Source organism: Cyprinus carpio, chromosome A1, assembly GCF_018340385.1.
Source record: "Cyprinus carpio isolate SPL01 chromosome A1, ASM1834038v1, whole genome shotgun sequence".
Lineage (NCBI taxonomy): Eukaryota > Metazoa > Chordata > Actinopteri > Cypriniformes > Cyprinidae > Cyprinus > Cyprinus carpio.
In genome coordinates, this window is record NC_056572.1 from 8,873,833 (window position 1) to 8,890,677 (window position 16,845).

Consider the following 16,845-nt stretch of genomic DNA (forward strand, 5'->3'; position numbering starts at 1 on the left):
TAATTGATGAAATAATTCAGTTTTACCATTCAGATTTTATAATATATATATATTGTCTAATTGATGAAATAATTCAGTTTTACCATTCTATTGGCACGAACCTAGCTAAGAAAAGGAAGAAGGGGGTGATATTTTATATTATTGGCATAAGCTAAGAAAAGGAAGAAGGGTGATTGAGCATGGCATGGTTGTTGGTTGTATGAATACACTCACTGTTTTCCAATGTCATAAAGGCCTTTTTATTATTTTTATATATATTTTTATATATATTTGGAACACAAATTAAATGGTAAATAAATTTAAGTGGTGTTTAAAGTTCTTTGGGGTTAAATGTTGTTTTTAAAATATTGTTTTTTTTATTATATAGGTTTTTTTTGAATTTATATGAAGTTGAGTAAATGGGTGAACTAAGTTTAATTCTGCTTTCAAAACCTGACTACTACCTGATTACAACATAAAAAAAAACAAAAAAAAACTTAAATGTGATACCATATCTCCGATTTATTAGTGACTATAAAATACAATGTCTTGTTTCATTTCCACAAATAAATCCAAACAATCCTGAATGACTGGACCACTACATTCCTTCTCTGGAGAACAACTAAACTAAAAGCAAATGATAACAGGGGTCAGTGTGACACATACCACATTATACAACAAAAAAAGATTGTTCTAAATTTCTCTGTTGTGGTTTGCATCTTACACTGGAAGGCATTTTTTAACCACAGTGTCAAATTAGCTACAATAAAAAGATGCTTTATAGCGTAAACATTCATTACATATATACATTTTTACAATCGTCATCAAACGAAGAGACAAAGGGGCAAATATTTCAATGCCAAAAACCAAGCTATTGTAAGCAGCCGGACACTACTGATCTGCCTGGGATTTAAGCTTCCTCTCCCAAAGTTTCTGATGGTCTGAGAAGCCTTGCTTTCCTTTGTTGAACGAATTGGGTCCAGCTGACGTGGGCGTTTCTCTGAAAATCAAAAAAACAAAAAAAAAAAACAAGTATGATGATGCTGTCATCTTGTGAAATCTAAAATTAAAAGTATTAAAAATGTTAAATCCAACCTGCCAATATTCTTCATCCTCATCTTTGCATCAGGTGGCATTTCTTCGGGCTCGCTCTGAAAAGTAAAAACTGGTCTTTTAACATATAATCATTTATATTGTATTATATATTACTACAAAATGATAAATAATCACAAGAACAGCATTAATATTAAATAAATAAATTCTACAATCACACGTACATCATCATCCTCATTAAAAACAGACGCCAGTCCAGCTTTCTTGGCAGGTAAGGCAGGTGTGGGTTCTTTAGGTTTCTAAGAGAGAAGGAATAAAACTATTTTTAAATGTTCAGAATGTGAAATCTCTTAAAAAAGGTATACAGAACAATACAAACAAACATATATAGACACTAATCCTTATATATAAATGCATATTAAAAAAATAAAATAAAAAAAATGTACATACGCTTGCTCCCAGCTTGATAGAGATTGGTGCAGACTTCTTCGCAGTCATGCTAAACCCCACTTTAGACAGTTTAGGGGGTGCTGGCTTACTTTTAGACTCATCTTCGAGGCCAATCTCATCAGCAGACCGCTTTCGCAGACTGTCCCCTGATGCCGTGCTGGAAGAGACAGTCTTAGTTTTCACACTGCTTCCCCTCTCTTCCGGTCCTGCTGAAGGCGAAACAACTTACCAAGGTGAGCGACTGTTGGCTTGGAGACCAAAGGTGAGCTACAGTTACCTGAAAGATGAGGGATGCCAGGACGACCTGCTCAGAGAGGCGCTGTTGAGCTTAAAATCTAATTGATTAGTTTGATTCATTTGATTAGCACTTGTTGCCTTTAACCAGTCTCAACTGAGGCAGTACCACGGTACAAGATGGTAATACCATAGTACTCCAAGGTAGATTCACTAGTGGTTCTCAACCACATTCATGGAGGACCCCCAACACTGCACTTTTTGCATGTCTCCTTTGTCTGACACATCCATTTCAAGTCTGTGAGTCCCTACTAATGAGCAGGTGACCTGAATCAGGTGTGATTAGGTTTGATTAAGGAGACAGTGATGGGGGTCCTCCAGGAGTGAGGTTGAGAACCACTGCACTATACCATTTACCAGCTTATAAGCATTGCCAAGAATACCACAATGGAAGTATAAGATGGTATATCACCATCGTACTGACTTAATGCACCACATTATTTACATGGTACTTGAATGTACTTCCAAAAATGACTTCCGGTTCTTCTACGGTACAAGTCCAAACCCCCAAGATACTTTTTCGAGCTTGTGTTAGATTATCAAACCTTTACTAAACAAAACTTAACTTATAATATGCAACAATGTTATGCATTTAGTCTTGTTAATTTACATTCAACATTCGTGTTAAATATTACGCATCTCCATAGAAAACACAGCATTGAAACGCAGCTCGTTAATAGCTAACGTAGCTAACGTTAGCTTGCTAAACTTAGCTATATAGCTTGAATACCTACATGCACAAATACAATCATTAATCTCGAAGGTTTCAAATGTAAGTTAATTGCAAAATGAAAACAGTTTTTTAGAGTTTCACCTCCTTCTTTAGAGGGGCCTTCGCTGCTGCACTTCACATTCGCCATCGTATGAATCTGTTTCAAGCACGTACGGCTATCGGAGAGGACAAAACACCTCTGCGGTCGCAAAAAGAAAAAAAGTCACTTTTGTTCATCCGCTTACGAACAACATTCGAGGAGAAACAGTGCCATCTAGCGTACAGGGAGAGCATAACGACCTTGCATATTATTTTATTTTTATTATTATTTTTAATAATATATATATTAAAATATATATATAAATATATAAAATGCATATTGTTTTTTATAAAATATACAAAACGCTTTATAAAATGCAGATTGTGTCAAAGCAGCTTTACATTGTTAATCAGGCTAAACGTGTGCTGATCACTGATCTATAATATAGAACATATATATATATATATATATATATATATATAAAATAGTCATATATAGATCAGTGGTGCTGATAATGCAAGAGGACAACAGAAAACAGTTCATTGCTGATTCAGTGATGTAGGCTATTCTGTTCTGTTCTAAATGGATGGGAGATGACATTAACTTTTTCCCCAAATAAAGGTTTTAAAACTGAAAGTTGGGTGACCAGTTGGAATGATTTTAAAGAAACACATTTTAAAGTGTATCGACATTTTGATAGGAATGAGGTGACAGGGCATCATATAGGCTACCGAGTTATAAATGTTACCATATTCATATTCCATAAGAATTCAAAGAAAACCACAGTGTTACCATGGTTTTATGTTCAAAATCGTGATAATAACATGCTTTTGGCTACATTTAAAGTCTACGAACTAATACAGTTAATTAATGTTAGGAGCAAATGGAAGCTTGTTGTATAGTGTTACCATTATTAATGATAAAAGTCACTTGAAATATTGAGGTTTCTATGGGAGTCATCTGTATTTCATAAGAAAACCGGCAGTAAAAACCATGACCATATATTTTGGCTTTTAGGTGGGACCTTATTGCATATGAGATTCAAATTTTTTTATATTAATGTCCAGCTGTATTCATTTATAATGATAGTAGTTTGTTGCTATACATTTCTTTACACAACTTACCATCATCAGCAGTTTCAGACAGACTGTCTTCAGTACGAGTGAATTTTACCTCCAACATAAGTTAAGCAAATTCTTTTTAAAGATGCACGTGCATCAGCATTTTTATGTTTATTTTTGGACTTTTGCCACTGATTGGGATCTCCAAATGATGCAAGAGGAATTCAAACTTGCATCACCCATATCAGTGTCTCTTTTCTAGTATTTTAACAGATGCATTTGTGTTTCATGTTACGACCAAATACATTAGCATACAAAGGAAAAACTCGGTGTACTTTTGGAAAAAAAAAAGTTTATTGTGAAATGACTGTGTGAAAATTGGGATGGGGAAAAATTGGCAGCCTGGCCACAGCAATGACATGTGCCTTTAACACACAGCTGGCGGTGCTGTTGAAACCCTGGGTGGGTGGAGAAAGAAGAAACCAACCCTCACTTCATGAGTGGCCTTTTTCTTCTTCCCCGGTCTCCATCCTACTGTGGACGGCCGCCCCGGGCGGAACAAGAAGGCAAGGAGGGTCAACTGCATGAGTGGATGATGTAACTTCCAAAAAGGTGGGTGAGAGGGGAGAAAACAAATAAAGGAAAATAACAGAATGGTTTAGAAGTGGCATCCCATAGTCCTTTTTATTGATTGGTCTTCAAAACAGAATGGATGTCCTGACACCATGGGGTCTGCAGATATAGTTCAGCCTTCTTCACCACTCTCTCAACGGACGGCCTCTTACACGGACAAGATGTGCTTGACGAAATCTGTAAGAGGAGAAGCAGACATGCATAAGGAATGATCGTCCCTACTGGCTCGCCATACAAGGCCTGAGGTGGCTGCTAAAAATAATGGTCGGAATGATTCAGTGACAGGTGAGCTTATTATATCATTTCAATTAGTGCAGAAAAGACTCAGTGCCGTCACTGTTATGCAGTGTGTCCCAAAACAAGTTAGAAGGGTTAAATTGGAAGGGCTTATCCAAACACGTACCCTCATAGTGGACGCTGCCGTTCTCATCCTCCTGTCCCTGCATGAGAGAGTCAATCTCGGGCTCAGACATCTTCTCACCTGTCAGTGCCATGAAAGCTACTGGTTAGGAATACTATACTTTTTACTTAATACAAAATACCATAGTATTATTATTCTCTTTAGAACATGTACCATGGTAATACCAGATTACCTATCTATATAAATGTGGTGATAATCAAAAATAAATATGGTAATAAATAATTCAGATCTCTTAATCAAACTAATATATTCATTATTTATAATCATATTATTTATTTATTTATTATAATAAAACAATATTACATAATTATGTGTTTTATAAATTATAAATATATTTTAGACATGTATCATGGTAGTATCATGCTATTTTTGTAGTACTTAAATACCATGGCACATTAATTTCATTTTAGGACTGCATCAAGGTTTCCAAAAGTATTAGGAACCAAAAATGTTTTCAACAGTGATAATAATATGAAATCAGAATACTGGAATGATTTCTGAAGGATCAGGTGACACTGAAGACTGGGGTAATGGCTGCTGAAAATTCAGCTTTGCATCACAGGAAAAAAATACATTTTAAAATGTATAAAAAATAGAAAACTGTTATTTTGAATTGTAATAATATTTCAATTTTTTGACCAAAAAAATTCAGCCATGGTGAGCATTTTTTTCCAAAACATAAAAATAGGTTACCAACCTCAAACCCTTTAACAGTAATTTAAAACACCAAGATATTACTATCTGATCACTGAGCTAAGATTCATTAATTTGTTTTGTAATGATATTATGTAACATTATATTATGTATTATGTAACAGTATATTATGTAATTTGCCTTCCCATGCATGGTGTGAACTGCATAATCATTTCATCTTCACTTACCCAGTGTTGAGAGCACAATACGCAGCTCAGCGCCCATTACTGTGCCATTGCCCTCTTTGTCGAAGACGCGCAGACCCTCAACGTAGTCATCATATGTACCCTTCTGGATGGCGTCAACAGTCTTCAGCATTGGCAGGAAAGCATCAAAGTCAATTCTTTTGTTGGCCATATCTGTGTTCATATAGTTCCACAGATACATCACAAATCAGTGAGGGTTTGTAAAGCATTTCGAATTATGTCTGTTCTTATTTAATACAAAGTCTTACCGTCAGCAGATGGGTCCCCCAGGATTTTCTTCACGTCCTTGTTGGTGGGGTTCTGTCCCAGGGCACGCATGATGTCAGCAACCTGGTTGAAGGCAACCTTGTTGTCACCAACTCTGTCGAAGAGACCAAAGGCCTCTTTGAAGTCTGTAATAGAAGGACAACAGAAGGTTTTCTGGAAGTAGATAGACACTCTAAGGGTGGATCATAATCTCATAATTTAGACTAATGTACATAACACATAATTTGGACTAATGTCATAGTATTTCAATTTATCTCACAACATGGCACCAGACCAAGCTACTTACAACAGTTTAGGAACTGCTATAATAACTGCTTAATAATTGCATTATTGCTTTAAAATCAGATAAGGTCAAGGAAACTTTTTTTTTTTCTTAGAAGTGCCTCCTCTCCCACTTCCTTCCTTTGCCAACTATATATGCAGCAGAGGAAGAAAGGAAGCCAAATTAAAAAGAGCTTTGCAACTGCATTTCCATGGGCCATGAGGGAGACCAAGTTGAAAGTGATCTGCTGACAGAAAAATAGCATCCTACGGCTTCTGTACTCCAGCAGCTGTGCATGAAGGTGGTGCTTAATGCGTGACGTGACAGACGATACTCTCAGAGAAAGTAGCCTTTGCCATACATGGTTACATACTCTACGACTGACCCAAGTCAGATACAAGAATGCTGACAGCAACGTAACCTACACCTACAACCAACCGCCTACTTTTTGCACCTAAATGAGCAACACCATGCTGTGAACTGACCCAGAGGTTTGGTACCATGTTTCTATAGAGAAGTGAATGTGGGCTTTGGATCAGAAATATTTTGACCACCACATCAAAACATGCTACAATTCTACATACACTTATCCAACTGATTTTACTCAGTTTATCAGTTAGCTAAAACAAATATGCATTAAAATTCATCCTGCTTTATGGTTTGCCATCAAGGTTTCAAATGTTCCAAATTAACATAAATCAACTTACATTTATTTAGTTTGCATACTCAGCACTGGATAGAAAGAAAAGGCTACATTTTTTGTATAATAAAATAATAACAATAATAATAATATTACAAAAAAGTATTTCCTCATTTGTAATATTTTGGTCACTATTAGAGATATTCACCAATATTAATTATTTTTTAATCTATTGTTCATCTATTATTAAACATGTCCTTGCATATTTAAGTTATTATTTTGTACATAATTATTTACTGTGGAAGAGAAAGAATTCTTTATTGCCCTCAAAAAAAAAAAAAAAAAAAAAAAAAAATTATATAATCAATGTCAAGTCAACATGTTTGCCCATTACTTATCAAATTAATTTAACCAATTTCACCTTCATTTTTAGTTTTCTTGATTCAACGAGATTCAACTTGATTTTTTAAAAGCCAGTTTAATATAACATAACTTGTATACTTAAAGTAACTAAAATAGGTGGAAGTGTTTTTTTATTTATTTATTTATTTTATTTTATTTTTTTTAACAGAGGAAGTATTGTCTTTCCTGAGTTCACGACATTATACATTTCCAGCATATCTATTACATTTGTACTATAGTACTAAAAAAAAATTTTTCCAATCGTAATAAAACTCCAATGTGTGAAAACTCACCTTCAATCTGGTCAGCACTGAATTCTCCAGCCTGCCAGAAAGACAACAATGGATCAATTCCATTGACACACCTGCTATTATTTTAAAAGACATTTGGAAACATAAGCCCTCTTTGGACATAACAAAATAACAGCTTCAAAAGTGCACATATATCCAGCAAGGGAATAAACCAGCTGCATGATTTTCTCTTTAAAAGTGACAAACAGATTGAGGTTCTTTATATGATACCGTTGTGTCTCGCCGCGCCAAAGTGAATTTGAAATTCGAAGAAAGTTGTCCTACTTCATTTGAGTGGGCTTATTGCCAGTTTTTGAGGCAGATGCACATGAAAAAGGTACAATAAAATAGCAAGAGTAATCCAAGTACACACCATGATGGAGTTTTGGGGTGCAGGAGCGAAGGGGCAGAAGTCAAGAAGCCGGAGTCCCAGGAGAGTGGTCCTGAGCCATGGACCAGCTCCTTCTTATTTATGCTATGCTAATGATGTCACAGGGCGGATCTTGTGACGCCGTGGAACTTCTTTAACTTTCTTAGGTCAAGCTGGAAGGAAGACTGCTGCTTTCTCCAATGTACATGGGCAGCGGTATTTTTAGATTATGCTCCAGGCTGATTGTAGGACTCCTTGGCTTTGGTCAGCACTCTAATTTGATGTATTGTGTATTTACATGGTTTCTGGATGATTTTTTAATCCCTAGCCAGGGAGGTTTGAATATAAGTTCTGATCTCTCCTGTTATGAACAAGCACTTAAGTCAACACAACATCTCGGGAAGGCTTTTGATTACAGTGCTGATATTTTTAACTTGCATATGGTGGTCTCAACCACTTATGGTTATATGGGAAGCCGGGGAAAAAAACAATCCTTAAAGCCTGTTTCCACAGCATGAATACACTTGCATTTTGGCCACATTTTTTCTCAAAATATATAAATTAAATGATCCTGCAAATTAAATAATGCAAATTAAAAATAGTGTTTTTTATTAAAATAAGGGTTAGTAAAATACCATTGCTTTTTTTGTTGTTGTTGTTGTTGTAGAATAAAAGTTTGTTTTATGTGATTATGAATAATGTGAGCAGTGCTTTGATAGATTAAGTGATGCAAAGACAGATCTGGGTGTTGTTACAACACTTAAAAGCGAAACCTGTAACGGCGGTTTTGTTCTTTGTTCATTGTTTTCATGTCTTTTATTTTGGAGTTTGGTCATGGTTCCTGTTTAGTCATGTGGTTCCTTTGCCCTCTTGTTTTCCTGCAATTGGTTCCTTTGTTCACTGTGTCATGTTCTGATCGGTTGTCTTAGTCATGTGTCCGGTCTCTCATTGGTTGGTTCTTGTCATGTGACCTGTATTGTTTGATATAAATAGCCCTCATGTTGCCCTTGTCTCCTGTCGAGTATTGATGTTGTAACCTGCTGTTGGTGGTTCAAGTCTGTTCAAGCCATGTCAATAGTACCCAAGCTCCTGGGCTTGGTCCAGCTTGGTCCAGGACACATGAGAATGATTGCCTGTGTGATGGACCCAACTCTGATGTCAGTGTGAGCAGCTGGCATCCCCAGGACCTCAGCACTGGTTGTCACAGAGGCTGTTCCTCTATCTACAGTACAGCCTGTGATGACAGTCGCCATTTTGTGTGTCTGGGCAATGCATTGCTCTCAGACCCCAGAGGCCTCTCCTGACCACGAGGCTGTCCCAGAGGCATCTGCTGCAGAACCTCCAGAGGTGGCGGCACCCTATGAACTCCTGCTGCCTGTCCTGTCACAACCATGGAGATCGACTGTGAATGTTCTGTGAAGGCCGTTGAGGCCGCTGTTATCCTCTCTGTGCTCTTATTCCAGCCTGATCCACCATGGTGGTTCCCTGCACCATCAGCTCCACTGAAGTGGTCCTCTGTCCCATCTGCCGTACTGTGGGGATCTTCAGTCCTGTCTGATTTGCCCTGGTGGACATCTGCTTCACCCAGTCCGTCTACTCCGCCGTGGTGGTCTTCTGCTCTGCCTTGGCTCCCTGCTCTGCCGGCTCCGCCATGGCTCCATGCCCCTCTGGATCTAACCTGGCAGACTTCTGCTCCACCGTTTCACTGTCTGCCTCTGTTTCATGGCCCAGGTCTGCCATTGTTCCACTGTCCTGTGATTCTGATCCTGTTCCCCTGCATGGGCCTGGCCCGCCATCCCTCCCCCTGTTCCACCTTCACTCTACCATCCTCCTGGACTTGTTGGGTTTTGTTAAGGCGTCTGGAGCCGCCTTTAGAGGGTATGTAATGGGGGTTTTGTTCCTTATACATTGTTTTCATGTTTTTTATTTTGGAGTTTTGTCATGGTTCCTGATTAGTCATGTGGTTCCCTTCCCCTCTTTTATTCCTGCTATTGGTTCCTTTGTTCATTGTCATGTGTCCTGTCTCTCGTTGGTTGGTTATTGTCATGTGATCTGGATTTGATATAAATAGCTCTCATGTTGCTATTGTATTGATGTTGTAACCTGCTGTTGGTGAGTCAAGTCTGTTCATGCCAAGTCTGTTTGCATTATGTTTGTATTTTGGATTACTTTTGGAATAAAGCTGCACTTGGGTTCCTAAACTCGCCTTCAGTGGACTGCTTGTTACAAAACCAACATTCATAGTAAACCATGGTTATGTTCAGAATGCTGCAGCTAACTGCATTGTGCACCCTATACACTATGTTGCATACAATTCTTTAAAAACAGTATGTGAAATAAATACAGTAAATAAAACCTGGACACTTTGTGAACTTCAGGCGAACTGACTTCATACATCCACTAAACTACCTTGACACAATTTGATTAAAAGTCATTGCAAAAATGGTTTAGAAAAGTGAAGTTCGTTCTGAGAAAAGCTTGTGCATCCTTTGGCTGTTTGCTGTCAAAATGACTGCCCTTTTAAAAATTGCTTGCGAATCTCTCATTATGCTGTTATCTCCAAAATTTTGGATTCAATCTTTTTATCAGCTTGTTTTCTTTTAATTTGCACAGGTTTTGCTATTTTTATTTTTTTGAGTGAATGTTGCCAAAATTAATCACATATTTTTCACTCAAAAACTGAGGTACATTAACTCAGATTAATGAGGCCTATGAACAATCAGTTCCGAAAAGAAATAAGAACTGCTAATTAAACAAGTTTGAAACAAGTAAACAAGAACAAGAAAACAAGTAGTAAAAGAATTCAAAGTTTATTAATAATATCACATAATGATAGATTTAAGCAATTTTTAAAAGGCCAGTCATTTTTGACTGGCAACACTACACATATATCAAATGATCAGGCCAATGTGATAAAATTCACTAACATTTTCAGGAAAAAGAAAATCCTCCTCAGGTCAAAGTGTCCAGAACACAACACAAGGTTTAAATATCACATTACAAATGTGAGGTCTGCTGTTTACTATGAAAATGTCATTGTGAAACACCTAGAACAAACATTAGTGTAATTAGCAGATCATTTGTTATAGTGTTGCTCTGCATTTCTCATTAGAGTAATGTTTTCATTGCTTTTTAGCAAGTGTTTACTTCAGTCTTGCTTGTGACATGCTCCTTAACATTTTTGTTAATCCTCATCTGCATTTCATCTCATTCTGCTTTCATGTAAAATGAGTTTATGCTGTGAAGCCACATTACACAGCATAGAGAATATTGGGGGGTTAATGACTATAGTATGTACAAGAGATCCTCACAAATCTATCATAAGGCATGTTGTTGTGCACCATTTGGACAGTGCTTGGACTACTTTTGTGGTGCTTTTTTGTTATTTTTTGAGCTGAATAGTAGCCTGGACATTATGTTGAATAAATCATTATCCACATTAGTTTAAGTAATATGATGGGTAAAAGATAACTTTGCAGTGTCAATTCTTTATTTTAAATTAAATTACGTTTTTTTTTAGTAAATTTTTCAATTGTTTTTCATTACTTTAGTCGTCAGTGTCACATGATCCTTCAGAAATCAATATGCTGACTTACTGCTCAAGGCTATAATCACAACTGAAAAGAGTTGTACTGCTTAATATTTTTGTGGAAACATTACACGTTTTTTTCAGTATTCTTCTGCATTTATTTGAAATACTTTGTAACAACATTAAAGTCTTTACTATCACTTTTGATCAATTTAATGTGTCCTTGCTGAATAAAAGTATTACTTTATTTCCCCAAAAAATCTTAAACTTCTAAACAAAAATCACTACAGTTTTTGTAGTCTGGGCTCTATAGTAATATTGCAATATTTTTTTGACTTATCATACTGTGTAATTCTCATTCTGTCAGTTGGATGTGTTACAACAAACTAGCAATGCAGCCAAAGCAGAGACATTCCATTCCTGCCCTGAGATATTGACTCTTCCCTCTGAATGCTGCAGAAGTGATGGAGCTGAAGACCTCGCCCCTGGGCAGATGAGCTCTAAATTTAGCCATTCTTTTAGGAGGTGTAGAGTTTCTCTGAGCGGGTTGGTAGCACCTCAAGGGTGGTTGACATGTCTTAGCCCCTTACACCCCCACGTCCAACTGAGCGAGCAAACTCCAGATCGTAAAGCATCTGCTCAGGTTACACTGCTCTGCACTGACATGGGATCAGTTCCTCAGATGTCTGGGACAGCTGGTGCAATTACACCCCACATTCAGCGAGACTGACCTCAGATCCGCTGGAAGCAACACTGAGGAGTCCAGCGTTTAAAAAAAGCCGCCGTATGGGCCAAGCATTGTCTATCAGCCCTTGAGAAAGTATCAACCTTATTTGGATTTGCCAGAGGGTTTCAAGTGCGAGTAAATTACTCCTTAACTCTCTCAACTTTTTATGTGAAATATATAGTGGGCTCCAAAAGATCAAGAGCACTGGTGAAAGTGCTTCTAACTTGCATGTTTAAATTGAATCCTACATTTTCATTAAAAATTTAATTATCAGCAGTTTTAGTCAAAATGTAATTGAAAAATGGAATTATACCCTTTTTGCCCTAATAAAGTTGAGTTGCATGAGCAAAAGCTGACAATTATGTTCTCTAGCATGAAGGTCCGACAAGTAGGAAAATACAAAGCAAACGTTTGACAGTTTAAGACTTGTGGGGAAAAGTGGTAAAGCAGCTGTTTAATCCATTCAAACAAACAAATGAGGCAAGTATGCATCCCTAGTGGGATACCCCAGTTGTAAGCAGTGTTTTTTTTCCTCCTTGACAAGCGTAACATAAAACAGATAAAAGCAAAAAGGGGCTTAGAAATACTTTAAATACTTTCTTTGTGTTTGTGTTTAAGATATAATTATATATATATATATATATATATATATATATATATATATATATATATATATATATATATATATATATATATATATATATATATATATATATAATTTTTTTAAAAATGTAATTTATTCCTGTGTTGGCAAAGGTACATTTTCAGGAGCCATAACTCCAGTCTTCAGTGTCACATGAACCTTAGAAGAAGAGATCAGAAGAGATCACTTTCTTGCTTAATTTTTTTTAAGGATTATTTCATTAAAAGAATGTTCAGTAGAACAGGATTTATTTGAAATAGTTTTTTTTTTTTTTTTTTTTTAAAGGTGATTTTTTTTTTTTTTTTTTACATTATGTAGTATAAGTCTCTTGTGTCCCCAGAATGTGTCTGTAAAGTTTTAGCTCAAAATACCCCACTGATTTATTATATCATTTTTGAAAATGCCTATTTTTAGTGGAAGCAGAAACACACTGTTTTTCGGGCCTGTGTCTTTAAATGCAAATGAGCTGCTGCTACTCCCCCCCTTTTTCCAGAATAGAGCTGCTCAGCTCGGACCTGCTAAAAACATCAGTTTTGGTTCATATTATCATGTTTATCGCACAGAAATCATGCGTTTTAAACCATATTAGTTTAAGCTTCTGACATAGGGTTTTCTGCGTGCACACATCTGAAGCACATGGACAGGAAGCAGCTGTGAGTACTACTAAGTTCATATTCGCACACAAGTTTACGTTACAAACACATGAGTTACAAAAACAGTCAGTTATGTCTGTGAAGGTTTTAAATCTATGTGGCAGCAGCAATCATAGACTGTTAAAAAAGACGGACGACGCACCTTCATTCACTTCCACTGAAGAAAAGTGAAGCCACCATTGTCCCAATAGGTCACGGCCATATTGCGCTGATTTGGGACCAGAGTCTGCACAGTAGAGAGCAAAGTGGAACCGCGTCCCGCCCACAAACAAACACAATCGCAAACACACGCCCCTGACCCTTTTTTAAATTAGCCTGACTGGTCCAATTTTTGTCTGCAGATTGCCGTATAAGAGGCTTGTGTTAAAATAGGGTAAATACAACTCAAATCTCTTCCTGAAGATCCCAAAAAAGTATGTTGGCACCTCAGTTCGCTCAGAGAAGCTGTCAGTCTCAGCTGTCAATCATGACATCACACTCCCGTTTTTATAGCATCACATAAGCGTGATTAAGCGTGAGTAAGTGTGATAAAATCTATGTCAAATGACAAAAAACATTTAAAAACAAAATGTTTTAAGTGAAATTTAATTATTTAGTTTGTCTCACATCCCATTAGATTACATGGAGAGGGTGGGGTTTATGACCTATACTGGGACCAGCCACCTGGGGGCGATCGAAACACAATGGCTTCACTTTTGAGGACTAGTGCGGCACACTTGGCAGCAATATACAGAAAATAAATCAATAAATCCACTGCTCTCTTGTCTGGGACTTGAGGCTGGGACTCTAAACAGTGTTCTGTTCTCGTCTGTGCAGCCAAATACAGAACAGTTAGCATGTTTTGCTAAGACTTTCCCCATGGCATTAGAACTGCGTGAACATCTTTGTTTGCGTGAACATTTGGGCGGCGTTATGCAAATCTTCCCACATCGTGACGTAAACATGTGGGGCCGTGTTAGAATGAGCCATTTTAGGTACTCTTAACTTTCATAAAGAAAATCTCTTTGGATTTGAGACTTTAGCCTTTGCAACTTTACAGATCTTTTTTATGCACCAAGAGCTTGTAACACTCCAAAGAGAAAGGAAAAAATAAATCGCATCATATGACCCCTTTAAGATTTGTCCACACCCTGCTAAAACACCTCGTTTAAACATGCCCCCACATGTCTACGTCACGATGTGGAAAGATTTGCATAACATAAAGAAAGAAGGCGTAACTTTGATTCTCACTGTTGCTGCCGGCACCATGTTGTGGAGACACTGTTTCGTTGTGAAAGCGAAAATACTTTGTTTGGGCTTCCAAAAGAGGAGACATTTACAAATCAGTGGTTAAGTTGTATTTACATCACTGTTCCAGAACAATTCAACACAAATATTTAGATGTGTGCAACGCATTTTATGGAGGACTGTTTTCTGATCCTGGGAGAGAAGACTATAATGCCAGCACTTATGACTCACAGTCTGTAAGTACATTTACATATTTACAGGATTTGCCACTGATGATGCAAACGCAAGTTTTGAGCAGTGGTTGTCAATTACAGTCCTCTCGCCCCCCTGCTCTGCACATTTTGTATGTTTCTCTTATGACTTCAGACGTTTGTTCTGTTCGAACGTAAGTTCCCTGCAAAGTGGACATCACAGGCCATGACACCGCCATGATTCCAGTTCGAAGCGAACATATATGTTCCATTCAAAGTGCATTGAAGTGTGCAAGACGTGAATTTAAATTGTATTTATTTACAGATGTCACACTTGTCCGTGTGTGAAGACGTTGCGCAGCGCAAATTTGTGAATGAATGTTCTGAAGTTTGGTAAACTTCAACAGATTTCCCCTGCTCAGGGAGTAGGGAGCAATGAACACTGTGTAGGGACCATGTCAATGGGAATACAGTTCATGCACGGAGCTCACTTCTAACGAGCCGATTATCTGAATCAGGTGTGTTAACAAAGAGAGACATGCAAAATATGCAGAGCCGGGGGATGCGAGGACTGGAATTGAGAACCACTGGTGTAGAGTAGCTTGTTGTTTGTCGTTTCTCCGATCACAAATCCAGACGTGGTTTTATGTTTATGCAGCGCGATGCAACGCAACGTGTAAAAAGACAGTATAAGTCCGTAATATATAATCCTTAATTATGTCCCCACTCCCCACTGGATGTAACAAATGGCTCGTTTGTAATGGGTTTTATTGTTATTGTCTTGTCCCACTGGTTTTCTGACCGGGACATGCGTCACAGTATGACAAGGGGTGTAACATTACCTTCACACACTTGAGGCATTCGGCCAATCAGAGCACACCTCATTTTTCAGACCAGTGAGCTTTGTAAAAAATTATACATTTCAGAAAGGCGGGGCATAGAGGAGAAACAATAATGTACAGTATGGGGAAAATAATGTTTTTTGAGCCTTAAACCACAAACACATTACACCAAATACACAAAACAATGTTCTTTTTAGCAACATCACAAGACCGCTTTAAGGTTAGACCAGGGGTGTCCAAACTCGGTCCTGGAGGGCCGGTGTCCTGCAGAATTTAGCTCCAACCTGCCTCAACACACCTGCCTGGAAGCTTCTAGTATGCCTAGTAAAACCTTAACTTACTTGTTTCATGTGTGCCCTCCAGGACCGAGTTTGGACCAGATAATTTTCGTTATAATTGTCAACGACATTTGTTTTTCACCGATGACAACGAAACTAAAACTCTTTTTGAATGACAAAAACGATGACATAAATCTATTGACATTTTCGTCAACGAATAAGAACAAGACGAAAATGTTAGAGATTCATTCAGAATGAATCTGCTGCGTGGATCGGAGGTCAGATGCGTAGGCCTATAACGTTATATGAACCGGCGGGACATAAGCTAATATACACTTGCTGCACGTCGCAAAAAACGTTCAAAAATGTCAATATGTGGGAGTAAGATAAGAGCAGACATACAGATAAATCTGACGACGCAAACGAGAACTAAATTCAGTCCGGTTTTCAGAGTGCAGACACTGCATACACAAACAGAAAGCGCGTCTCTTTTTGGGAGTATTTTATTTTGAATATGATTAAGTGAGTATTTTAAATTGAAATTATGTCGAGTTTTTAGTTTTTTGGATTTTTTGTGTGGAGAATTTTGATTACGTCTTAAGTGAACGTAAACAGTAGGGAGAACGTGTATCAGTTAGGGCTGTCAAATGATTAATCACGATTAATCACATCCAAAATAAAAGTTTTGTTTACATAATATATGTATGTGTACAGGGTATATTTATTATGTATATATAAATACACACACATAAATTATATATTTAGAAAATATTTACATGTATATACATTTATATATTTATATTCTTATATTTTATATTATATATAAATATATTTAATATATAAACTTAACATATTCTTCTTAAATATATACATGCATGTGTGTGTATTTATATATACATAATAAATATACACAGTATACACACATATATTATGTAAACAAAACTTTTATTTTGGATGTGATTAATCGTGATTAATCATTTGA

The 16,845-nt window shown here is 37.1% G+C and overlaps 2 protein-coding genes across 5 annotated transcripts; both read right to left on the bottom strand.

Moving 5' to 3' along the window:
- Window positions 1-481: 481 nt before the first annotated feature.
- Window positions 482-2,725, bottom strand: LOC109064193 (PEST proteolytic signal-containing nuclear protein-like). 4 transcript variants are annotated; one of them, XM_042740705.1, is made up of 6 exons: window positions 2,591-2,717; window positions 1,760-1,786; window positions 1,483-1,691; window positions 1,257-1,331; window positions 1,075-1,130; window positions 482-979 (listed from the first exon to the last, which is right to left on the bottom strand). In XM_042740705.1, exons 1-6 carry the CDS (start codon window positions 2,634-2,636, stop codon window positions 871-873), a joined length of 522 nt encoding a protein of 173 aa, XP_042596639.1. In that variant the 5' UTR covers window positions 2,637-2,717; the 3' UTR covers window positions 482-870. The 4 variants fall into 4 exon arrangements, with proteins under 4 accessions (XP_042596639.1, XP_042596715.1, XP_042596781.1 ...); XM_042740781.1 differs by having other exon boundaries at window positions 1,483-1,688; window positions 2,591-2,707; XM_042740847.1 differs by lacking the exon at window positions 1,760-1,786 and having other exon boundaries at window positions 2,591-2,725.
- A 1,196-nt stretch (window positions 2,726-3,921) lies between these two features.
- Window positions 3,922-7,935, bottom strand: LOC109064236 (myosin light chain 3, skeletal muscle isoform). The gene is made up of 6 exons (XM_042740983.1): window positions 7,777-7,935; window positions 7,407-7,437; window positions 5,791-5,934; window positions 5,525-5,695; window positions 4,626-4,703; window positions 3,922-4,399 (listed from the first exon to the last, which is right to left on the bottom strand). The coding sequence occupies exons 1-6, from the start codon at window positions 7,777-7,779 to the stop codon at window positions 4,371-4,373; spliced, it is 456 nt and encodes a 151-aa protein (XP_042596917.1). The 5' UTR covers window positions 7,780-7,935; the 3' UTR covers window positions 3,922-4,370.
- Between the last annotated feature and the right edge of the window lie 8,910 nt (window positions 7,936-16,845).